This window comes from Emys orbicularis, chromosome 9 (genome assembly GCF_028017835.1).
Source record: "Emys orbicularis isolate rEmyOrb1 chromosome 9, rEmyOrb1.hap1, whole genome shotgun sequence".
NCBI lineage: Eukaryota > Metazoa > Chordata > Testudines > Emydidae > Emys > Emys orbicularis.
Genome location: NC_088691.1, coordinates 36,929,151 through 36,954,754, shown reverse-complemented (window position 1 = coordinate 36,954,754; position 25,604 = coordinate 36,929,151). Strand labels below are relative to the sequence as shown.

The window sequence follows — 25,604 nt, the reverse complement described above, 5'->3', positions numbered from 1 at the left end:
AGTGGCAACAATGCTAACTTTAATGAAGCTCTTCTAGATTGTCTCCATTTATATTAGCATTAAAAAAAAAGCCTGCTTGTGCATTGCATCTATCGATTGTAATCTGACTAAAATTACAAGACTTTTTTCTACTTTAGTAGTACTGATTTGATGTCATGGAACTACTTTTTAATGTGTTCTGGCAAAAACTACACGTTTTTATAGCTTTTTGTAAGAATTATTGCAAAATATTTCACAGATTAAAAAAAAATTACAGTTAAGTAAAATAAATAGCTAAGAGTACATGAATTATTCACCATGAACATTTGAGGCAGTTTCTGTATTTTTGTTTGTTTGTTTTGTTTTGTTTTAAAAATAAATGTAGTTTTCTCCCATTGTGTGTTCTCTGTCCCCTAAGGATACAAATGACAAATCTTTTGGGGTTTGTTTTTTCCCCTTTTCCAATTTTTTAAATATTTTCTTGCTCTTAAATGTATTTGAAATTAACACAGTGTACAGCCATTGAGGAAAAGTCAGATGTTTACACTAAACTTTAAACATGCTCACTAAAACTGACTAAAAACATCAGTAACAACCAATTAAGCCATCAACACAATATCTACCAGCTCTAGTTACTCCAAATTCACATTAGCATGTGAGCACCTGAACCACACTACAGTAAAAAACAAAATTTAGATCTGTTCTGCCTTTTTAAACAGGCTGTCTTTGCTTCAGATATCCGCTTATTCCTCCCCAGGCTGGTTTGCCTTCTTCCACTTCTGATTGGTTGTAGGTATTCTAAATGAAGTTAAAATGTGGAACAATTCTTATGGTGACCTATGTGAATATTGAGTTGTTTGATATGGCAAATTTAATACTATTTTATTTTTCATTAAAATAGCATAATTCATTTCAAAAGAAGCCAAAGCACTTGACAAGTGAAACCTCTGGGGACAAATGTGACAGCCAAATAGATATTGCACAACAGTTACTTTGAAAGCAAAACCCAAGTAGGTTTGCAATGCCTTTGTAACCTTGATATCTTCATTATCTTATTTAATGGATAAAGCTTAAACCAACATAGGAAATGTGCAGTTGAGACAAACAAAACAATTAAGCAAATTAGAAATTTAAGTCAACTTTTATTTTTAAATATTCCATAGCCGTACAATTTTCTTACTAACCCTAGAACCAAGGAGTTCTGCATTTTCACAGTTTTCATGAAAAGTTAGTGAAAATAAACATCAGTCCATCAGGTCTCAGGTATATTTTGTTTCTTTATTTAACTTATGATTTGCCAAACCTGTTGTACCCAGTAAACACAAAATTTAGAAACCCAAGGATATAAATAAAATTGACTAAAAAGAATACAAATTTTTAATACAACACTTTTGGGGCGGGGGGCAATAACTCCCCTAGGGGTGCGTCTACACTATCCGCCGGATTGGCAGGTAGAAATCAATCTATAGGGGATCGATTTATCGCAGATCGATTTATCGTGTGTAGTGTAGAAGCGATAAATCGATCCCCGATCTCTCTCCCGTCAACTGCTGAACTCCAGCTCGGAGAGAGGCGGAAGTAAAGTCGACGGAGGAGCGGTGGCCGTCGATCCTGCGCCTCGAGGACGCGAAGTAAGTGATTCTAAGCCAATCTAAGATAGGTCGACTTCAGCTACGCTCTTCTCGTAGCTGAAGTTGCGTATCTTATATTGATCCCCCCCAGTGTAGACCAGGCCTAGGAAACCAATCCTAAATGGAAAGGAGGCTTCAGAGTTGGTGTGTTGCTGTCTTTGTATGCTTTTTGAACTATCCATGACAGATGTATTTGACACTTTTCCTGTATAAACATAATTGAGTATTGTTACTTTTTCTTTGTTTTAAACTAAAATTACTGTTAATTATCATTACTTTCTCCTCCATTTGTTTCAGCACTCCAACTAATTACTAGAGCATTTATAAGGTAATAAGGTGTCTGCTTCCTAATCTGTCTGTCCTTACTTGCTGGATTGTAACAGAGATGCCAAATGCAGTGTTTGTGCCTTCACAATTACCTCCGTATTGATGAACTGTGATCAATTAGGCAATAGATACAATGTGATTAGAAAGGGAACATGTTTCCTTTATAGAATGTTCTCTTTCCTTCCATTAGGAAAGATCTTGTGATAAGTCCATAAAGGGAATTTTTTTTTAAGTGTTTCAGAGAATGAGTGGTGGCTCAGGGGTGACTAAATCGAACATTTGAAAAAGATCTTGGTGCTTTTACTTTTTTGTCAGTTTAATGTGGTTCACAATTTTGGAATCCACCTCTGAGATTTTACCTGAGCAGACACTCACATCAGAATCCTCTTCATAGTATCTCAGCACCTCCCGACATTTTATCAGTCTTCTATGTCACTTACACTCAGTTATCTTCACTAATAGTAGTAACAACTTATATAGGGTTTCATATCTTCCAGCTGCTTCAGAACCATTATCTAATGCTCACAAAATTCTTGTGATGTAGGGTATTATTCCCATTTTTCTGGCGAACCGACACAGAGGTTAAATAACTTGCCCAAAGTCACACAGCTGTCCTATCTTTGAATGTCTTGCTCCCAAATACAAGTTAGAAGGTACCTAATCTGGCCAGAGAAATGGCATTACAAATTAAATACACAGAAATTAATATAGATATTCTGAGGACAGGGGTGGATTAGTGTTTTGTGTGGGCCCCTGGGCCAGAGCAAGTGGGGGCCCCTCCCCACCTATTACACCTGCAGTCCCCTCCCACCCGCGATCCCCTCCTCACCGCGCTCCTGCCAGGGAAATGGGGTCAAGGCATGGGGGCTTGCCCTACTTTGCCCACCCGACGCTCCAGTTGGAACACCAGACGGGCACAGCGAGGCAAGCCCCTGGGCCCCAAACCTGCTCCCCGGCAGGAGTGGCAGGCGGATAGAGTGGGTCTGGGCAGAGGGGCGCCCATTTTTCTCCCCACCCCCCACACCCCACATTGGCCAGGGCCCCTGGGCATGGGTCCACTGGCCCAGTGGCTAATCCACCACTGACTGAGGAGGATTTTTTCATTTTCCACAGAAGTGAGACCACCTAGATGAGTTTTGCTCCAATTCAAACTGGCCACTGTGGTAGCTGAAGTTCTGCAAATATAGAATTATCCAGTGCCCTGTCACTAAAACAGACGAGAACTCCACTGTTAGGCATCCCTGCTCCTGACAGCGAGATAGTGGAGAGACTGAAAAGCTGTGCGAGGAAGAGCACATTATGGGATGGAACAAAGGGAATAGTGAAAATTTGACTCCAAGCTCCCACAATTCCATGAGAGGAATGCTGGTATCCCACAATGCCTGCAAAAATGACCCAAAAAGCAGCACACAAGATAGCACAGGAGACATTGGAATGCCTACCCACAGTGACGGTTGTCTTTTGTTGATAAAGCCTCTTGCTGAGAGGACATGCTGCACCGGGGGGGGGGGGGGGGGGGGGGGGGGGGGGGAGGGAGGGAAGCCTAACGTGCACATGCTACAGCAATGTCAGTAGCTGTATGCTGGCACAAATGCTACCAGTAAAATAGTCTATTGTAGATGTGGCCTAAGATCAATGAGGTTGCACAGGAATAAATAGGTTCCAAATTCTGCCCTACAGCCTAGTTAACCTATATCAATATTATTCAAGGTTACTTTCTTCTACAAGTTACTCCTCCTTCGTTGGAGTCAGGCAGCCAATGATGTAAATGACAGATTTTCACCTGTACATAAGGTTTGCAGCAGTTATGTATCTCCAAGTCACAGTGACGAAAATGAGTATTGATAGAAGTATGATTATATACTGATTCTACCAACAACTAGCAAAGATTACAAGATATAAAGTGTCAGGAATTGTCTTCTGAACTTGCTGTGAATTACCAGTCCAGGCTAACTTTGATAGCTACACTTCACCCAAAGCAACTAAATAAAAATATATTTTAGTACATCTCCTATGGAAATGTTTTAGGTCTATTCTTAATACAATACTTTCTCCACAGACACAAATCATAGTAATACAATTAAAAAATGGCCAGAAGATATTCTAAATGAATACACTTCTTTATATTTTTGTTCCATTATTAGTGTGTCAAATTATACCAAACTTGTATTATGTTCCAGCTTCACTGTGATAATTCAGTTTGTCATCACTGGGCTTTTCATAAGAGTCAATTTCATTTACTTATGATCAGGTTATGCAACGTGGTATGTAATGACCTTAAATATAAAAATGCTGCATATTTATGTGAAGGTAATTTCATATCACATGAGGAACCTAGCAAATTATATTTATTTCCAACACTATTTCCATTTTATTAGTATAAAATGACTACAAGGAAGAGAAAATACTAAATGCACAACAAAATCAAAACTTTTATATTTTAAGTTCTCAGCTTATTAAATATTTGGGGTTTTTTGTCATTGCAAGTATGCCATGTTTACAGAGAATATTTAGCATACAATAAACTAGATGTTGTTAACCTATTTTCTCAAGTGCTAGTCAACTATCATCTACTTATTTGGATAAAATTATTAATTATTTCCTCAATGAAAGAAATTATGAAACTCCAGGACAAGTATTGAAGTAGGCTGTATGCAAAAGATACTCAAACTTGGTAAACAATATTTTTATATGAGCTGTTTGGAAATGCTAGACTACGATAAATGCATGAAATTCACAGATAGTTAAATAAAGGCTTATATTATGAATAACTGATACTTCCATAAAAAAAACATTGTGAATTAACTTAAGTTCTTGTTCATCCTTTAGTGCATGTAGCAGAGTCAGTGAATTGTTAACTTCCCCATTAATGCAGTCATCTACTCTAACTTGTTAAAAAGTATACTTGAAATTATATGGTATAGCGCCCAGAAGTTTGCATTCAGCAGCTTCACGCGAAAGCCAATAGAAAAGAAGTCCCCGCCCAAATTAGTTACAATGGTATTACTGCTTTCTTGGAAATATTCTATGAGTTAATAAGACGACAGAGGATAATGAACGATTTGAAAACCAATTCTACTAGAGTTATTTCTCACAAAGCCCATAAATTCTAACCTCTGCCAATAAAAGTGCTGAATATGAGTTACTGCCACCCACCCTTCACTGAACTAATTTTTTTAAATCACTACATTATCATAATTCTCTGAATCGCCCCAGTATGTCTAGTATACACGCAAGCTTACAGAAGTGAGCTTTTCTACTCCTGACTGCCATAAAGAGTAGAGGACACTGTCAGCAGTAAATAAGGCCATATCTACACAAACAAGTTGTACTGATTGAATTATACTCAATATAGTTAAAACACTGCAAACCCATAGTTATGCAGTTATACTGGTGTAAGAAGGCTTATGCTGGTGTAACTGCTTTCAGACTAGGGGCAGTACTGGTTTAAACGATTTCAGTTTACAAAAAAGTTGTATTCCCACCCAAAACAGTTATACTAATACAAAAACCATATGTAGACCAGGTCTGAGAATGGACCTCCATGCTCAATTCCACTAGAATAAGAAATCTGGGCAGCAAGCTGGAGCTGGGACATAGGATGCAATTATCCTAGCACCCATGTAAGGCATGTGAAACAGAATGGTCTACTAGAGCCCAGGTATATGCAGGAGGGGTGTATTTCACCATAAGACAAATTCCGTCATGAGAGAGAGAGAATTCCAATTTAACAATACAATTCAAGAGATACCTGTTAAGACTGACATTGACTTCACTCAAGTAATGAGAAATGGTGCTAAAATTCTCCTAAATAATCCCTATGGCAAAACTTTTAGGTAAGTGTTTGCTTCTTCATCCAGGCAACTGGTCTGTCCCGTCCCTTCCCTACCCCCACACCTCCACGCCAACTCCGGGATTAGAGGATGAGCTACAACATGCAAAGAAAAGCATTTAGTTAATTATCCTCTGAACACACACTGCAGAGAAAATTAAAAGTGAAAAAGAAAGATTATGAAGTGGTAATATACCAGTAGAGCACGAACTGTACACAGACATGCCTCTGAATTTCCCAGAGTTTTGCTGACCAGTTTTCATGAAACATCTTTTTTTATGTTCAGAGAAAGCTATTTTCAAACTCAAGATGTCCAATCTAATACAGAAGTTCGATTTTAATTGGTTTTTGTTTGTTTGATTTTACTTCCTCGGTAGCAGAACTGAATAGGTAAATCAGCCTCCCAGAATTAAAATATTTATGGCACAGGAGTTGGGCAAGGAACTCCTTGAAGGCAATGTAATAAATTTAGCCTTAAAATCCAAATTCAACCATTCCAAGGATAATGCTACCATCAACACTAGTTTTTCCATAGTAACGGAGAAATTATGGCAAGGCACCCAGTTGCAGAAGGGAATGAATACTTCATCTTCTTCAAGGGTGGTTCAAAAGCAGCGGTCTGCTGTACATCCTGGCATCCATACGGGAATGAGCCCTTCTGAGACACAATGCTTCCTCGAGTTTGTGTGCCTCCACACTGACCTTAACTGGGACACACACCTTCAAGGTATGATATAGTCCTTAAGTTCTGACATAACACAAACTTCAGATGGGTATTAACCACATATTTTCAACAGAGTACAGCTCCACCCTTACGCCAAATTATTTATTTACTGACAACAAGGCTGAGTATCAACCTATAGACGCCACCAATGTAAGGGTGGGCACGGGAGATCATATTTTATGCCGAACAAAAATCACTTTCTTTATCACTTGAGAAGGATCGTATGACTGTGCGCAGCACTGTCTCACACTCAGGTGCCTCCGTGTATTTAACAAAAACATTATGTGAAGTCACCCATCACATCTCTTAGTTGCCTACTATCACTGAATGTCCATACTATGAACATTTATCCCACTCTCAACCTCCTCCCCACACTGCAACACACAGAGAGACATCAGCAGAATTATACAAGAATAAAGGTTTACCCTGCTCTCCCAGGCCCTTCAACATGCACCCTGCAAGAGATGCTGGGTGATTCATGTTCTTGTGCCTATGATTACTGGCATGAGTGCTGGCACTGATCTGCCCAAATATATGCTATAAGGAAAAGCCCCTGAAAAAAACCAGTTTTAATATAAGAATTACTTATTGACTTCCAAAAAGTCTGCTTGGTTATTCTCATTTCATGAAGTAGATGTAATCACTACAGATACGTCCATCACGGCTGAATTCAATGAGTTCAACTCATAATCAATAAAGGTTTCCCTTTTATTTCCAGTAGGATTTCACTTCCTCCTGATCTCCACAGTTTATCTGACTTTATTGCAATATTTTGCAGTTTTCAATTTAATGCACACTTTTTTCTGGAACTGGGAAAGTTGCATGTTTTCAGAGCTATGTAGAATATGCTATCAACACCTCTGATAGAGCTTAACTAGAAGAACAGGGAATTTTAAACCCCCAGGTACAAGATTTACAATCCAAAGGCATAAAAAAAGTCAAGCAGAAGGAGTGATAGTATGACAAAAGAGAGTTTTACACTCTATCCAAAAAAAAAAAAAAAATCACTAAAAATATTTTGGCTCCTCAGTGACATTTCAAAAATGAATGTAGCCATGACACTTTAGATCTTGGTTCTGACCTCTAACGCAGTTAAAGAAAGTAAATCGGAAAGGTTTTCAGGTGAGAATCTTATTTAAAGCCCCCTATTTAAAAAGGGCTTTTAAAGGTACTGATTCAAGTAACATGGGAACATGTATATACAGTTTACATCTTATTCATGTTTTTTCAGCCTACATATTATACTGTACCTGGGGGGAGGGATAGTTCAGTGGTTTGAGCATTAGCCTGCTAAACCAGGGTTGTGAGTTCAATCCTTGAGGGGGACATTCAGGGATTTGGGGATTTAGTTGGGGATTGGTCCTGCTTTGAGCAGGGGGTTGGACTAGATGACCTCCTGAGGTCCCTTCCAACCGTAATAATCTATGATTCTATGATCATAGGAAGTGAGGCATATTGTAGAGGCACTTTTCACAGTACCAGAATAATTATATTATAATCTGTTTACAGGGCTGCACAACAGAGGACACAGTGGGCTCTTCTTCACCCAACCCCTGGTCAGCCCTAACTCATGGGGAGATGGGAATGGGGATACATTGCCAAAATAGATTTCTATTGTACAGAAAGAGACCAGAAACTGCATACAGACTTTTTCCTTCTAACTCTGATCTTTAGTCTGTTTCTTTTGAGTTTGGTGCAGCCTCCCCAACTCCTGTAGCCCCTGGCTGCACCAAACATAAAATATAGTCATTATGCCTGATTGCCTATGAGCTCCAGTTTACTTCTAAGATTCTTATCCCTTGCATTCCTGGCCCACAAACTCAGTAGTAGCTGGCACAGGAAACTGAAGATATTTTTGTCTAACTCTTCTCAGGTTGCTCCTACCCAAGTGTTTAAAGACTTTTACACACTGTATCACACATACCTATTTAACGTTACTCTAAAACTACGGGCTCTAAAACAAGGATTTACAGTTAAACAAAAAAGTTAAGGAAAGATACTTTCCTGGCAGGCCAAATCTACCATAAAAAAAAATTGCAGTCTACCCTTTGTTTTTTCATTGAAGATTACAAAATGATTCATTATCTAAAATACTACTCAAGACTTTTATACAACATATCTGAAAAACCTAAAAAAAAACCTACTACCTGCCACACTTTGAAAGATGAGTATTGTAGCTTATTTGTTTTAACTAGTAGAACGAATGCCAAAATTGCAATTGGCATGAAGCTTAAATATGTGAGGGAATAATCCCTCACTAGGGAGACATATTTGAGCCTTCAGGCAAATTTTGGTTACTTGATCAATTTATGATGCTTTCAAAACAAGCTGTTGTGGATGTGCAACATATTTCACATGGGATTTTTTTTTTTTCAAATATGGTAAGTAAAGGCTGTGTTGAGCCAGGGCTAATTAAGTTTTGTTATGAAAGAATGGCTATGGTATTGAAGTGCATATGGGATGAAGCAAATGGCCCTTCCCCTCCTTCACTTCAGACATTCCACCATCAGCAGTAAAGGAGCTCCATTACTGTACATCTTAGAAAGTGTGCCCTGGTCACATACCCCCTTGCTGCAAACTTCAGGAATGTTTAGTGACTGTATAAAAAGATTATGAACAGCCAGGACAAATGTTACAGCTTAAGGAACTCAGCAGGTTATCAGCCTCGCAAGGGGTATGGAAAGTCAGCCAATATTCCTCACATAAACATGGATACAAATTCAAAGTCAGCCCAGTTGTCAATCCTTTGTGCATTCTCACTCTAAAGCTGTGCACAGAGGAGGAGACGTACTGAAGCCACTGGGGCACATCTATTAGCAAATATGCCATATGGTAATATACATAAAACCATTCATAGCTTACTAGTCAGCAGGTTTCATTGCTCGCCCCAGTGTCTCATTTGACACCAGAGGTAAATAACTTGATTTACCAGTCACCTCTGCTGTCAAACGATTTGCCTTCCAAAACAATAGTTTCAGCAATTTCAAAAGCCTTTTTAAACAGTAGCAGCAAATCTTCTGGTTTCTAAAGCTTCCATGAAGAAACATTGTTAAGCAGAGTCTGAAACTATAAGAATTACTGCTCTGCTTTTAGACACTTCCCTCTTAACGGTCCTTAACCTAAAGCCTATGTCTTTAACCATTATGATCATTTATCGTTCACAGTACTTTTAGACTTCAATCTTGGTACTGAAACCCAAGAAATTAACTAATTTTATAACATGTTTCACACAGGGGTCCAACATATGGCACAGCAGTTTATTATTTACAATTAACACCATTACATATCATCTCTGTTATTATAAAGTAAAACCTATCTCCTACCTGACTGGATTGCTGGTTAGAGACACTCTCAGAGACTCTAGGCAGTTAAGAAGTTTTTCTTCTGTGATACCAGATCGTAATTCATGGACATATTCTTGTGAAGATAGTGTGCACTCATGCTTGCTATTTTTCAATCCTCCCTGTAAAAGAAAAAAAAAAAAATGAACAGATGAAATTTTAACATAGCCAGAATCCAAATTACATAAATTAGTAGAATATATTTAAGAAAATACAGATGTGAAATTTCACATCTAGAATTGTCATTCTTTCTATCTGCCAAGAGTACTGCATCCAAACTCCTGATTTACAAGTATAAACAAGGCTGTATACAGTAACATTCCTTGTATGGCTAGCAAGAAGGCTAGTGCGCTCAGAAAATTTTCTTCCATCCTTCAGAGAAGAAATTAAAACAACTTATCACCCAAGTAGCAGATAATAGTGATGTATAGCACATGATATATTAAGGCTTAAATAAAATTCCCTAGGACAAAAAATTAATCTGTGACATGCTGTTTGAAGAAAATAGTGTACATCATTTTAAGATTTTATCCATAGATTTGAAAGGAACTTATTTTTTAAAAGTAACCAAAATTGAGAAAAAAAGGTTTACTCAAAATATACAAGGATTGACTATTTAAAAAAATGTTTTGTTAACATTATGAAACATACAAATAAGAGGTAGATTTTAATGTATAGATATAAAACACATCATATAGAAATATGGGAAAATCCACCTGACATCTTATTTAAGGAAAGCAAGTAACAACTCCCAGCAAATGAACCTTGGTACGTAGTTTGGTATCTGAGGGATATCCCATCAATATTTCATATCTCTACAGCTTTCTAAACCCATCCTGCACTTCAAAGTCTGTTATAGTAATACAATGAAGCTGGGCAAAAGGAAGACAATTGTCTCCAGACATTATTTCTGGGAGAGAATTGTGGGGACTTTTTCTACAAATGCATATCAGTTTGCCTAAGTTCTTGATTTCACATGAAGTTCAGCAGAGTTGAAGCTTCACAATCGTCTAGTGGTTAGATAACCAGAAGCTTGGGTTCCAGGAGTAACAAATAGTTTTGGTACTATTACACAAGTAATAAGAAGAGTTGAAATTTGGTTGTGTCCATGCAAATTGCATTTGGAAACTCTGATGAGTTTTAGCTCGTGGGCTCTAGTCTCCATCTTCCATGGAAATTGAGGTAGTATTGGAAGAAATAAATTCGGGGAAGAGTTAAAGAAGGTGTTTTCCCCTTCAATTTATCAGTTTACTCCTTGGCTTATCTATCCAATTTTATGGGAACTGCATGCAGAAACAGAATTTTCACATTCATTTCAGCTGCTGGTTATCTGCTGAGATTTTCAAGCACAGGTTTCAAGTAACAGTTACAAAAGGCTCCTAAAGTGTTAAGTTCATCAATTAAGTAGATAAATATGTAATAGAGAAGTTTTGGTTTTTCACCAGCATTACAGCTTCAAAGTTGGCATATTAAATTATTTCTGACCTGGACATGCAAAAGTCAAACCATCTCCAACTACTCAAATCCCTGCCTTCATGCCTCTTCACAGTTCTAGAACCTTAACTGGGCCTGCCTCTTCCTGCAGTTCCCTGCCTCATTCCCTAAATACATCTGCAACAAATGAGATTGATCCTACAGAAGAGAGTTGCCTTCACTATACAATTCTGATTTATTGCTTGAGCAAGTTCCATCCTGCAGAGGGAACAAGGCAGATATGTCAGACTATCTTAATGCCAAAGAAAGGCAGCACATGGATTACCTAACGCACGTGCTTGACTTTACTACATTAACAATTTTAATATGTTTTAAAATAAATGTTTATATATACACACGAACAAGTCAAAAGCAAGGTAACTAAATGAAAGTTTTAGCCACCCAATAGCACATGCCTTGTATTCCTCCACCCACAAATATACACATTATCACCACATGCACCACAGACCATATACCGCAACCCAATCTCCCCTGCAATCTATTCAATTATGCATGCACCCAAGATTATTTTCCCCTTCCAAACCTATTACTTATGGACAATTGGTGTAGTACTTGGCTATGTTAGGAGATTTGGGGGGTGGGGGGGCGCATTAAGAGATGGCTAAAAGGTGTTTTGGATTACTGAAATCCCTAGAGTTAAGGCTCTGGTGCCTGGTCTGTGGGGTATGGTAGCTGCAGTAATGGTGAAGTTTGTGCTGAAGAAGGTATGTGATGTCATGTGACTCAATTTGAATGATTATTTCATTGCTTTTTTGTCAGGTTTCTTACATGTGGCAAACCTAACTGCAACAAAACTGTTTGTTTTAAATTAAGTGAGGATGAGGTTTGAATGAAAGGGACAATTATAAGTGAAACTGTTTATGACTTCTTCTGTCAGCAACTATGTGCAACTCCAATGTAAGTTCTCAACACCAGAAGTAAAAAAGGAGAAAAAAAAATGTAGCTCCTACTGGAGAAGGTTCTGTATTGCACAAGATTTCATGTACAAGCTCATCAATCAGCTTTGGATGTGCGACAGAGACTTTCAGCTATAATGTTAATAGTTGCAAAACAGGACCCTAAATAAGTATTAAAAACCCCTATCGATTGCATGTTATCTTTCAGAATGCACCTCTGATTTGTATATAAATAGCCTTCAAAAAACCATGTTTCAGTCACTGACATGAAGCAGGAGTTCCATGGCCAAATGTTCATCCAGAGCCCAATTTCAACAACGTCCTAATAATAAAATGTTCAAGAAAAAAAACAAAGCAAGTAGGTAGAAAATTCAGAGTAAGAACAAATTCCACACTGGATACTTGTTTTTAGAGTAAACCAACAACTTCTGCTCTATTGTGCGAGCAGTGGCACAGGAGCCGGCGAACAGGGCTGCTAACAGGGGAGTTTGAGTGGGAGTTCCATTGGAGGAGAAGGTATCTGTATTTGCGTCTGTCTTTGTAGTGCTTGTATGTGTAGAGGCCTGTAGGGGCAGCGTGCTGGGAGGGCAGCTGAGCCCTCATTAGGGGGCGGAGCTTGGCTGAGGAGAGGGCCTATAAAAGCGGCCACCCAGCCAGGCAGCGGCACAGCTGCGGGCGAACAGGGCTGCTAACAGGGGAGTTTGAGTGGGAGTTTACAGGGGGAGGTGGAAGGGGAGGCAGGAGGGCGTGGTGCCCCGTGTGCTGTGTTACCCCAGGTGTGGAGGGCACAGATGAGCAGGTGGGCACAGACAACAGCAGCCATGAGCCAAGCAGCAGGGGACACAATGCAGATGATTGCATGTGGCAGCTGCGGTATGTACATGGTCCTAGCGGGGGTGCCTGAACAGAGGTATGTCTGCATGAAGTGCCGCCTAATAGAGCTGCTGGAAGAAAAGATCCGAGGTTTGGAGATGCAGGTAGATACCCTGGTAGAGTTTAGAAGGGGGTTCGAGCAGCTGATGGAGCAAAGGCAAGGAGTGGCCGAAGGGGAATACTCAGGGGTACAGGTGGAAGCACGGGCAAAGGCCTGGGAGGGGGGAGTGCCGGGGGGAGAACAAGGGCAGTGGAAGCATGTGACCGTGAGAAGCAGGCCAAGGAAAAGGAGGGCCAGTGAAGGAGAAATAGAGCTCAGGAACAGGTTTGGGTGTTTGGAAAACGAGGAAGGGGTGCAGCAGGTGGTAACTGAAGGTGGGAGGGTGAGGAGGAAGAGAAGAGCGGCTAGTCCCATAGAAAGAGGGGAGGAGTTGATGGAGACAGCACCAAATCTGGGCCCCGGGAGGATACAGGATGGCATAAGGAAAATAGGAATGGACAGGGGTTGCAACTAGAGGGATCGGGGATAGATTAGTAGATCGCACTGTCACCAGGCAAAGGCAGGTTTACGTGATTGGGGACTCCTTACTGAGGAGGTTAGACAGGCCTGTGACCAGGGCAGACCCAGAGAACAGAAGGGTGTGCTATCTACCGGGCGCTAAGATACGGGACGTGGACCTGCGGCTGAAAAGGATCCTAAAAGGAGCAGGTAAGAACCCCTTGATCATCCTTCACGTAGGAACGAATGACACAGCTAGGTTCTCGCTCGAGAGAATCAAGGGAGATTATGCCAGGCTGGGGAAGACGCTTAAGGAAATCAAGGCTCAGATCATCTTCAGTGGGATTCTGCCTGTTCCTAGAGAAGGGCAGCAAAGGGGTGACAGGATTGTGATGATAAATAGTTGGCTAAGGGAGTGGTGCTATAAAGAGGGCTTTGGGATGTATGGCCACTGGGAAGCTTTCGGGGACAGAAAACTGTTCTCACGGGACGGACTTCACCTAAGTAGGGAAGGAAATAGACTTCTGGGAGGGAGGCTGGCTCATCTCATCAAAAGAGCTTTAAACTAGGAATTTGGGGGAGAAGGTTGGGAGATGTCCAGTTAATCTCCACACCAGATTATAACATTGAGAGGGAGGACGATGAGATAAGAACGGATATAGCTGGGGGGAAGAGATTGGACATAAGGAGGAGGGGGGGGGATAGATACTAGACTAATAGGTCATACTGGCGGTACGGTGTCCGTACCGAATTGGATAACGAATGTGAGAGAGGCCAAACGGCATAAATTAAGATGTTTATACACCAATGCGAGAAGCCTAGGTAACAAAATGGAGGAATTAGAACTCCTGGTCCGAGAAATGAAATCGGATATCGTAGGAATAACCGATACGTGGTGGAACGGTAGTCATGACTGGAGTACAGGTATGGAAGGGTATGTGCTGTTTAGGAAAGACTGGAACAAAGGTAAAGGTGGGGGAGTAGCATTGTATGTCAATAATGAGGTAAACTGTAAAGAAATAATAAGTGATGGAATGGATAAAACGGAGTCTGTCTGGCCAATACTCACATTGGGTAAAAGAACTACTAGAGCCTCCCCTGGGATAGTGCTTGGGGTGTGCTATAGACCGCCGGGATCTGGCCTGGATATGGACAGAGAACTCTTTAATGTTTTTAGGGAAGTAAATACTAATAGGAACTGTGTAATCATGGGAGACTTTAACTTCCCGGATATAGATTGGGGAACAAATGCTAGTAACAATAATAGGGCTCAGATTTTCCTAGACGTGATAGCTGATGAATTCCTTCATCAAGTAGTTGCTGAACCGACGAGGGGGGATGCCATTTTAGATTTGGTTTTGGTGAGTAGTGAGGACCTCGTTGAGGAAATGGTTGTAGGGGACAACCTTGGCTCGAGTGATCATGAGCTAATTCAGTTTAAACTAAATGGAAGGATTAACAGAATTAAATCGGAGACTAAGGTTTACGATTTCAAAAGGGCTAACTTTAATAAATTAAGGCGACTAGTTAGGGAAGTGGAATGGACTAACATATTTATGTATCTAAAGGCGGAAGGTGCCTGGGATTATTTCAAGTTGAAGTTGCAGGAGCTGTCGGAGGCCTGTATCCCAAGAAAGGGAAAACGGTTCGTAGGCAGGAGATTTAGACCGAGCTGAATGAGCGAGCGTCTCAGAGGGGTGATTAAGAAAAAACAGAAAGCGTACAAGGAGTGGAAGATGGGAGGGATCAGCAAAGAAACCTACCTTATTGAGGTCAGAGCATGTAGAGATGGAGTGAGAAAGGCCAAAAGCCATGTAGAGTTGGACCTTGCGAGGGGAATTAAAACCAATAGTAAGAGGTTTTATAGTCATATAAATAGGAAGAAAACAAAGAAAGAAGAAGTGGGACCGCTTAAGACTGTAGATGGAGTGGAGATTAAGGATAATCTAGGCATGGCACAATATCTAAACGAATATTTTGCATCAGTCTTTAATGAGGCTAATGAAGGGCTTAGGAATAGTGGCAGCATGACGGATGGGAATAAAGGAGAGGGAGTTGACATTACTGTATCCGAGGTAGAAGCCAAACTTGAACAGCTTAACGGGACTAAATCGGGCGGACTGGATGATCTTCATCTGAGAATATTAAAGGAACTGGCGCGAGAAATTGCAAGCCCGTTAGCGATAATTTTTAATGAATCTGTAAACTCGAGGGTGGTACCGTTTGACTGGAGAATAGCTAATGTGGTTCCTATTTTCAAGAAGGGGAAAAAAAGTGACCCGGGTAACTACAGACCTGTTAGTTTAACATCTGTAATATGCAAAGTCTTGGAAAAAAATTTGAAGGAGAAAGTAGTTAAGGACCTAGAGGTCAATGTCAATTGGGACAAATTACAACACGGTTTTACGAAAGGTAGATCGTGCCAAACCAACCTGATCTCCTTCTTTGAGAAAGTAACACATTTTTTAAATAAAGGAAATGCGGTGGATCTAATATACCTCGATTTCAGTAAAGCGTTTGATACGGTACCGCATGAGGAATTATTGATTAAATTGGAAAAGATGGGGATCGATATGAAAATCCAGAGGTGGATAAAGAACTGGTTAAAGGTGAGACTGCAGCGGGTCATACTGAAAGGTGAACTGTCAGGTTGGAGGGAGGTTACCAGTGAAGTTCCTCAAGGTTCGGTTTTGGGTCCGATTTTATTTAAATCTATTTATTACTGACCTCGGAACCAAATGTAGGAGTGGGCTGATAAAGTTTGCGGATGACACAAAGTTGGGAGGTATTGCCAATTCGGAGAAGGATCGGGATATCCTGCAGGGAGATTTGGATGACCTTGTAAACTGGAGTAATAGTAATAGGATGAAATTTAATAGTGAGAAGTGTAAGGTTATGCATTTAGGGATGACTAACAAGAATTTTAGCTATAAGCTGGGGACGCATCAGTTGGAAGTAACGGAAGAGGAGAAGGACCTCGGAGTCCTGGTTGATCGCAGGATGACTATGAGTCGGCAATGTGACGTGGTCGTGAAAAAAGCTAATGCGGTCTTGGGATGCATTAGGCGAGGTATTTCTAGTAGGGATAAGGAGGTGCTGGTTCTGTTATACAAGGCACTGGTGAGACCTCATTTGGAGGACTGTGTGCAGTTCTGGTCTCTCATGTTTAAAAAGGATCAATTCAAACTGGAACGGGTACAGAGAAGGGCCACTAGGATGATCCGAGGAATGGAAAACCTGTCGTATGAAAGGAGACTCGAGGAGCTCAGTTTGTTTACCTTAACCAAAAGAAGGCTGAGGGGGGATATGATTGCTCTCTTTAAATATATCAGAGGGATAAATACCAGGGAGGGAGAGGAATTATTTCAGCTCAGTACTAATGTGGACACGAGAACAAATGGATATAAACTGGCCGTCGGGAAGTTTAGGCTTGAAATTAGACGAAGGTTTCTAACCATCAGAGGGGTGAAGTTCTGGAACAGCCTTCCGAGGGAAACAGTGTGGGCGAAAAACCTCTCTGGCTTTAAGATTAAGCTTGATAAGTTTATGGAGGGGATGGTTTGATGGGATAACGTGATTTTAGTCAATAGGTCAATAACATGCCATCGCTGGTAATTAGTAACAATGGTCAATGATGGGATATTAAAAGTTACTACAGAGAACTTTTTCCGGAGGATCTAGCTGGAGAATCTTGCCCGCATGCTCGGGGTTCAGCTGATCGCCATATTTGGGGTCGGGAAGGAATTTTCCTCCAGGGTAGATTGGCAGAGGCCCTGGAGGTTTTTCGCCTTCCTCCACAGCATGGGGCAGGGGTCGCTTGCTGGAGGATTCTCTGCGACTTGAAGTCTTTAAATCATGATTTGGGGACTTCAACAGCTGAGTCAAGGGAGAGAATTATTCCAGGAGTGGGTGGGTCAGCTTTTGTGGCCTGCATCATGCGGGAGGTCAGACTAGATGATCATATTGGTCCCTTCTGACCTTAAAGTCTATGAGTCTATGAGAATGGAACACCAACATTGAAGATGCTACCAGGAGCCTCCATAATCCCTGTTATTGCAAAATTTTCAATGACTCAGCCAAGCAGCTTTCCATCTATTTGATAAGATATTTATCTGCAGCTATCAACAAGTTCTTTGGGGCTATGCATAGGGGAAAACTGGATTTCAAAATTTAAAAGACTTAAGATAGGAGTCTTCTCCCGCTCCCCCCAATTCTTCCAGCTTCTCAACTTCAGTCACTTTAAGGATCCACATGGCAAATCAGTGAAACCTCTTCTGAAAATATGTATTGTACTGTAAAACCTATCTATGAACAGTGATTTAAGTGTAGCTGTAATTATTTAAGAGTTTTATTGCAATATGTGGATTAATAAAATCCTGTTGTGATATAGAACATAGGGAACAAGTAGAAAATGGACGGATGATACAAATTTTAATTAACTGCTCTGTGTGAGATTAATTAAAGTTACTAGTATACCCTTCTGATCTTTAAAACATAATGCAGAGACAAAAGCTAGCAATCAGTGTACGTCACACTGTACCAAAGATAGGGGAACAAAAAGCTTTATTCCTTAATTTGAAATCGATTAGGAGGGAATTGTTACCTCTTGACTAACCCTCCTTCCTCTTCCCACCCCCACCCCCCCCAAAAAAACATGCATGCAGGACCCAAATGGTGGGAATGGGGAGGAGAACTGCGGGTCAGCTGATATACTGAGCTTGCAGTGCTTGTAGCAGAATTTGCATTGATGGGGACGCGGGACAAAGGGTTAAATATCGGGACATCTGGTCACCCTGCAGGCAGGCACCGGGGTGGAATGCATTGCCGGCGCTGGGTCCATTGTCTGTGCCGGGGACCGGTGCCGAGGAGAGCTTCCCGCTGTGGGAAGTCGAGTCCCTGCTTTTGAGCCCCGTGTGAGTTGCACGGGCGGTCAGAGTTGCCTGCTCTCGGTGCTGACAGCACCAAGGGTAAAGACCCTGCGGGAGATCCTTTACCCTTTTGAGTGTCTCTGAGAGGAGACATTAGGGCTTCCTGCCTCTTCGCATGAGAGGGTGAGAAGCCATGCTCCCGGTCAGTTCTGACTTGGCAGCGGAGCATGAGGGAAAAGGTTTACTGCCCTTCTCTGTAGGCGGCTGCAGAGCTTTCTCCATGAGGAGCATTTTTAGCCGCAAGTCTCTGTCACGGCGAGCTCTAGTTTTTAAGTTGGTGCAGTGGAGACACTTCGCAGGGACGTGTGTCTCACCAAGGCATTTAACGCAGAGTGAGTACCCATCAGACCGTGGCAGAGACTCCTTGCAGGAGCCACATTTCTTCAAGCCTGGTGACCTCAGTATAATGAAAGTATGAGCAGCCAGGGAAGTCTCAACAAGAGACTAACTTGGGGGGAGCGGGATTTTTTTAAACTAACGAACTATGCTAAAGGAAAGGGAGAACTGGGAAATGGCTAGCTAACTATTTCTATTTTCCTCTACTTATTTCCTACAGTAACCAGGGAAGAGATGAGCACTTCCCCGAGTCCCATCTTCAGCCCAGGATGGTTGAGAAGGAACTGAGGGGGGTGCAGGACGCGCGCGCTCAGGCAGACCCTAACGACGCCACGAGACAGCAGCTGAGCGTGTGCGTCCCCACCAGGCACTGCTACCGAAGATCTCCGATCAACGGTGCCGGGACACACCATCAACTAGAGCGGAGCACCCACAGGGACAGCACTTGAAGAAGAAGCAGTCTTACACAAATTAACTTTTTTAATCTGAGATGGGGTATCTTCTACACATTTTAATTTAACACCATAGGCCAAACTCATCCTGACTGAAGTTGGCCCTAAGTATTTTTACTCTAGTTTAACTGAAGACTTATTTACAATTAATTTGAGGATCAACTCACAACTTGCAATCAAAAAATCAATGAAAAATTCACTTCAATAATGTTTCAGAAATAACCAAATGTGAATTTTAAGGACACAGACAAACACAAGTATTGACGTACTTTTTAAATTTTCAGGTGGACAGTTAATTTCTTATGAGTTGAGAGTCCTAAGTTGGTTTCCTGGTATAAGATATCTTATTTCTCAGAACCTTCCTCTGCTGACTGAACACAATCATGCCTTTAAAATACATTTACTCCTGAGGGCATTCTGCACCAAAAAATTAAAAAATCTGCACTAAAAATAAAATTCTGCACATAATATTTTAAAATTCTGCAAATTTTATTTGTCAAATAAATGTGGAGGCTCCAGCATGGCACTGGGAAGGACAGAGCACTGACTGCACAGAGGTGGGAGATCACTGTGCAGCTTCTCCCCGGGACATGGACTCAGCGATGAGGCTGCACCCAACCCTGACACAGCACAAGGACCGGGCCTGCCCCAGAAACACCCCAGGGCCATGCCCCTCCATGCCCTGTGCACCAGGTGTGGGCAGGCAGGCTCATCAAGGCAGGATCCATGTGTGGAGGGGCTTAATGTGGGGGGATCCAGGTGCGGATTGAGAAGGTTCTGTGTGGAGCAATCTGGGTGCGGGTGGCTCAGTGTGGGATCCACGTGTGGTGGGGATCTGCATGCACAGGGGCTTGTTGGGGGGTTCTGGGTGCAACAGTAATAGGACTCTGTAGGGGGGGTCCAGGTGAAGGTGTGTGGGGCTCAGTGGGGGTTGTCTGTGTGCGAGGGGATGGAGCTCGTCTTGAGGTTGTGGGGGGCTCAGTGGTGGGGTCCAGATGCTGGGGGAGTGGGGCTCGGTACGGTGGCTCATCGGGGTGGTCCAGGTGCAGGGGGAGTGGGGCTCGTCGGGGGGGGGTTCTGGATGCACGGAGGTTGGGTGGCTGGAGGAGCAGCTCCCTGTACAGTGACCCCTCACCCTGCAGCTGAGAAGCGATGTGTGCAGGGAGCATGTGGGGGGGGAGGGGAGGGTTGCAGAGCTTCCTACAGCCAGGAAGTAGGGAGGTGGGGTGAGGTTGCCGACCCCTGAGCTAAACTAACACTCCAAGCAGAGTGAAATGCACATGTGCAGCAACAGTAGGGTTCTGTTGCAAGCAAGAGGGTGTGTAGGCAGTCTGTCACAGTAAATGGGTGACTTAAGCCTTAAGGTGTAATGCTGCAGTGCTCATTTGCTGTTTCTCCAGGCCCCTCCCTTAATCTCTATACCTCAGTATCATTCACACCTGCCCTTCATACTCTTCCCTCCTTCCTCCACTGCCCTTTCCCCCCTACCTTTCTCCCTTCAACATCCCCTTTCCCCTCCCTTGTTTGGTCCTGCTGTTTTTAGCGTATCCTCTCCCTCACTAACTCCAGCCCCCACCCCAAAAAGACTGTGGAATTTAACACGACATACTACCATCATATTGTTCATTCTGCTTATGTGTTATACCCCTCTGCCCACCCTTGGTCGATCCAGTATACTTAGGTTATAAGCTCTGTGTGGATGGGAAGTGCCTAGCACAATGAACATTACTGTAATCGCATACTTACAGTTAGTGCCTAAATCTTCTTTCAAGCATGACAAGAACATTATTATTTCTGTTCTATAGTAAACTGTGTAATAAAGAAAACTGCTAATGTACACTGAAAATGAGATCAGGAACCAACATTATGCTCTCCACTCCACACACTATCCACCAAGGATTCTAACAGTGTTTCACAGACATTATGCTATTGAGACATGGAACAATCTTTAATGCTTCCATTAGTATAAGCCTTATTCAGTTAGACATTGCTTCACTGAGTAGCACCAGAGGTTCAGATTCTGCTATATTTGCCTCAAGATTTGACACTGCTGCAGGGACCAAAATACAGTCTTTTTTGGTGCCTTTATCACCTGCCCTCCACTGCCTTCCCACCCCTATTATGAGAAACTGAACTAATGTTAAGTTTGGTAACTTAAACATACAGTTTTGGTTAGAACTATTATACAAAATAGTCTATACTAAGATTTCAGTTATTCCTTTGTTTAATTAAAATTGAAATCCCCATTCAAGTTGGACGTTGGTCAAATCACTCCAGTTACAGGAATTCTGTTTGGTTATATCAGATATCTTTGAAGGAATAGCTACATCGACTGCAGCTACCACTCCTGCATTTACAGTGGAACAGCCAAAGAAAAATATATACAGATCCAAGTTTTAACTGGAGAATAGCATGTGGAAAAGTCACCGCTTGGACAATTTTATATGTTTTGTTTTATCTGACAGTTTATAGAGTCACTCAGGTAGTAAAAACTCTCTTTTTTTAAGGCAACTTAAAGCCTAGAGAAGCAGAATTCTCAATATCTAACATTTACAAAGTTGTTACCACCTACTGATTGAAAAAGCAACCTCTCTTATAATATATTAAGCATGATCCAGTGCCTAGAATGTAAAATTTAATTGCAACTAATGTAATTACTACTCAAATATGTTTAATGTATGGAAATACAGTTAATTAGTTGTATTTAATGTTTAAATGACTTACCAGGTAGACAAACCATGCACTGTGAGAGTTATTAGGTCTAGCATTCCTCAAGTACATTGAGTTCTTAAAAATTGAGCCACCCAAAAATAATTAAAACAAAAACAAAAAAACAAAAAAACCAGTTTTTCCCTCCCAAAAGAAATGTATTTTCTACCTGTCAAAGCTGCTATTCTACTGATTCGCATATTAATTATTTTTCAAAGAAAAACTATCACTTTGGACATGAACACAAGTCTCAGCCTCAACCAAGTTATCACAAATGTTAAACATTTAAACTGTCATTATTATATATTAACCACAAAAAAAAGCAAAAAGTACTAACCACAAGAAAAAAATAAAACCTTTATTGTTCATCATCTAATAAACATAGCTACACTTCTCTGGTAAAGTAAATATAACTTACAGCACACACAAAAAAAATACATTTAAAGGTTACACTAAAAGCAGCACTTGTCAACTGTGCTACATATTACAAAATTGTCACTACCATTACAAAAGTATTTCAAGGCTTAACATAGTAGCTAACAGAGTAATTCTTCATGAAGCTGTAGCTTTCTTTTTTCTACAAGCTGTCACTAATGTTGAACACTCACACTTAAATCCCTCTAAACTCATGAGCAAATGCACAATAAGAGAGACTGAACGTCATTCTGACTTTTCTTCCAATGCCAGTGTTCAAACTCACATGTTCAAAAAACAAAACAAAAAATCACCAGTGCCTTAAAAAAAAGTCAGATTTTTTTTTTTTTTTTTTTTTTTAAGAAAAGTCCAATTTGCATTCTTTTAATTTGCTCTTATTAAGTTTTTGAGCCTTTAGGGTTAACATTTCCTTAACCAGCACCTCTAGTAGAGATGCAAAGTAATCTTTGTGTGGTGATGCATATATGAATGGCCAAATCTGACTGCAGTTCAAAGATAAAAATAGAAGTGGGTGCTGGTGCTGTTACTAACACGCCTGCGCGCGCACACACACAAACCCCTATATATTGTTAAGCCGATGGACACCTCCTGCAAACACACTATTTAAATAAACTTCCACCCTCAGGTAATGTTCATTTGTTTTCCAGAAGCTTCAACATACTACAGATTTTAATATTTTCATTAGTTACTGTTGCTTTAAAAATTATATATTGTTTTCTTCAATAGGAGGAAATAAGGATACATAGATAAATGAATACTAGCATTGGTGGAAATTAGGGCGGTCAATTAATCGCAGTTAACTCATGCAATTAAAAAAATTAATCGTGATTAATCACACAGTTTTAATTGTGCTGTTAAACAACTGAATACCTATTGAAATTTATTAAATATTTTGAATGTTTTTCTACATTTTCAATTATATTGATCTCAATTACAACACAAAGTAGACGGTGCTCACTTTATATTGTTATTTTTATTACAAATATTTGCACTGTAAAAATGGCATTTATAAATTCACCTCATACAAGTACTGTAGTGCAATCTCTTCATCATGAAAGTGTAACTTACAGATGTAGATGTTTTTGTTACATAACTGCACTCAAAAACAAAACAATGTAAAACTTTAGAGCCTACAAATCCACTCAGTCCTACTACTTCTGCAGCCAATCTCTAAGGCAAACAAAAGTTTTACATTTACGGGAGATAATGCTGCCCGCTTCTTGTTTACAATGTCACATGAAAGTGAGAACAGGCGTTCGCATGGCACTTCTGTAGCCGTCATTGCAAGGTCTTTACATGCCAGATATACTAAAACATTTGTATGCCCCTTCATGCTTAAGCCACCATTCCAGAAGACATGCTTCCATGCTGATGATGCTCGTTAAAACAATAATGCATCAATTAAATTTGTGACTGAACTCCTTGGGGGAGAATATTATGGTTTCTGGCTCTATTTTACCCGCATTCTCCCATATATTTCATGTTATAGTAGTCTCAGGTGAAGACTCAGCACATGTTGTTCATTTTAAGAACACTTTCACTTACGAGTTGACCAAACGCAAAGAAGGTACCAATGTGAGATTTCTAAAGATAGCTATAGCACTCGACCCAAGGTTTAAGAATCTGAAATGCCTTCCAAAATCCGAGAGGGACGAGGTGTGAAGCATGCTTTCAGAAGTCTTAAAAGAGCAACACTCCAAAGCGAAAACTACAGAACCTGAACCAACAAAAAAAGAAAATCAACCTTTTGCTGGTGGCATCTGAGTCAGAGGATGAAAATGAACATGCATCTGTCTGCATTGCTTTGGTTTGTTATCGAGCAAAACCCGTCATCAGCATGGACGCATGGCCCCTGGAATAGTGGTTAAAGCATGAAGGAAGATATGAATCTTTAGTGCATCTGGCATGTACATATCTTGCAACACCAGCTACAACGGTGCCATGCGAATGCTTGTTCTCACTTTCAGGTGATACTGTAAACAAAATGTGGGCAGCATTATCTCTTGCAAATGCAAATAAACTTGTTTGTCTGAACGATTGGCTGAACAAGTAGTAGGACTGAGTGGACTTGTAGGCTCTAAAGTTTTACATTGTTTTATTTCTGAATGCAGGTTTTTGTTTTGTACATAATTCTATATTTGTAAGTTCAGTTTGCATGATAAAGAGATTGCACTACTGTACTTGTATTAGGTGAATTGAAAAATACTATTTCTTTGGTTTTTACAGTGCAAATATTTGTAATAAAAAATAAATATAAAGTGAACACTGTACACCTTGTATTCTGTGTTGTAAGTGAAATCAATATATTTGAAAAGGTAGAAAATATCCAAAACTATTTAAATAAATGGTATCCTATTATTAACAGTGCGATTAATCACGATTAATTTTTTTAATCATTTGACAGCCCTTGTGGAAATATAAATGGACGTATGAAAATAAACAGTATAAAGATCATAAGTTTATCAGCACAAAAAACTTTTCCCCCTCAAATACTACACACCCAATCATGCTACATCAAACTTGAGAAAGTTTTGTTTGGTTTTACAACCAAAACATAGTGCCCCAATTGGCCACTGATGACCAAATCCACCACACTTTCCCTTACACCAGATATAAACCAAAAAAGTCTAAGGAAAAATGAGAATCAGGAAAATATATGGATTATCTCATTCTTGCCAAATGGAGAAGGGTCCCAACAATCAGAAATTACCTACCAGTTAACAGAGTCTTCTTGATAGAAAGTATAAACCCCAACCAGACAGGCTAAACCTATATCACAGGGGAAGGGATCATCTGTGTCAGCAGCTCTGATTTCAAGATAAATAACCGTCTACTCAAACTGCTACTTTCAAGTTCTACAGACTTATGACAGGGAAAGGGAACACATGTGGCACAGCACCACAACTATTTACAGTAATTGGGGAATGGGGGCACAGAAAATCACCTCATCTCAGAACATCTACCCTCCCATATCTTTTTAAAAACATCCCCTAATACAAGAGCCGAGAGAGGGAAGATATGAAAGAAGTTCCTGTACAATCATCCCTTCCCCTGTCAAAAAATCCTAGAAGCCAGAAGCCAATGAGGGGAATGGCTCCACAGTGCCCTCACTCTTCAGCAAAAAGTCAACAGCTGAGGGGCTGGTAGG

General features: G+C 40.7%; 1 protein-coding gene across 1 annotated transcript in view; it reads right to left on the bottom strand.

Moving 5' to 3' along the window:
- The window catches only part of DIAPH2 (diaphanous related formin 2), a 908,304-nt gene that overhangs the window by 754,917 nt on the left and 127,783 nt on the right, over positions 1–25,604 (bottom strand). The window contains exon 5 of the mRNA XM_065411177.1: positions 9,817–9,956. Coding sequence (XP_065267249.1) covers positions 9,817–9,956 — 140 coding nt within the window. The remainder of the gene's footprint in view (positions 1–9,816; positions 9,957–25,604) is intronic.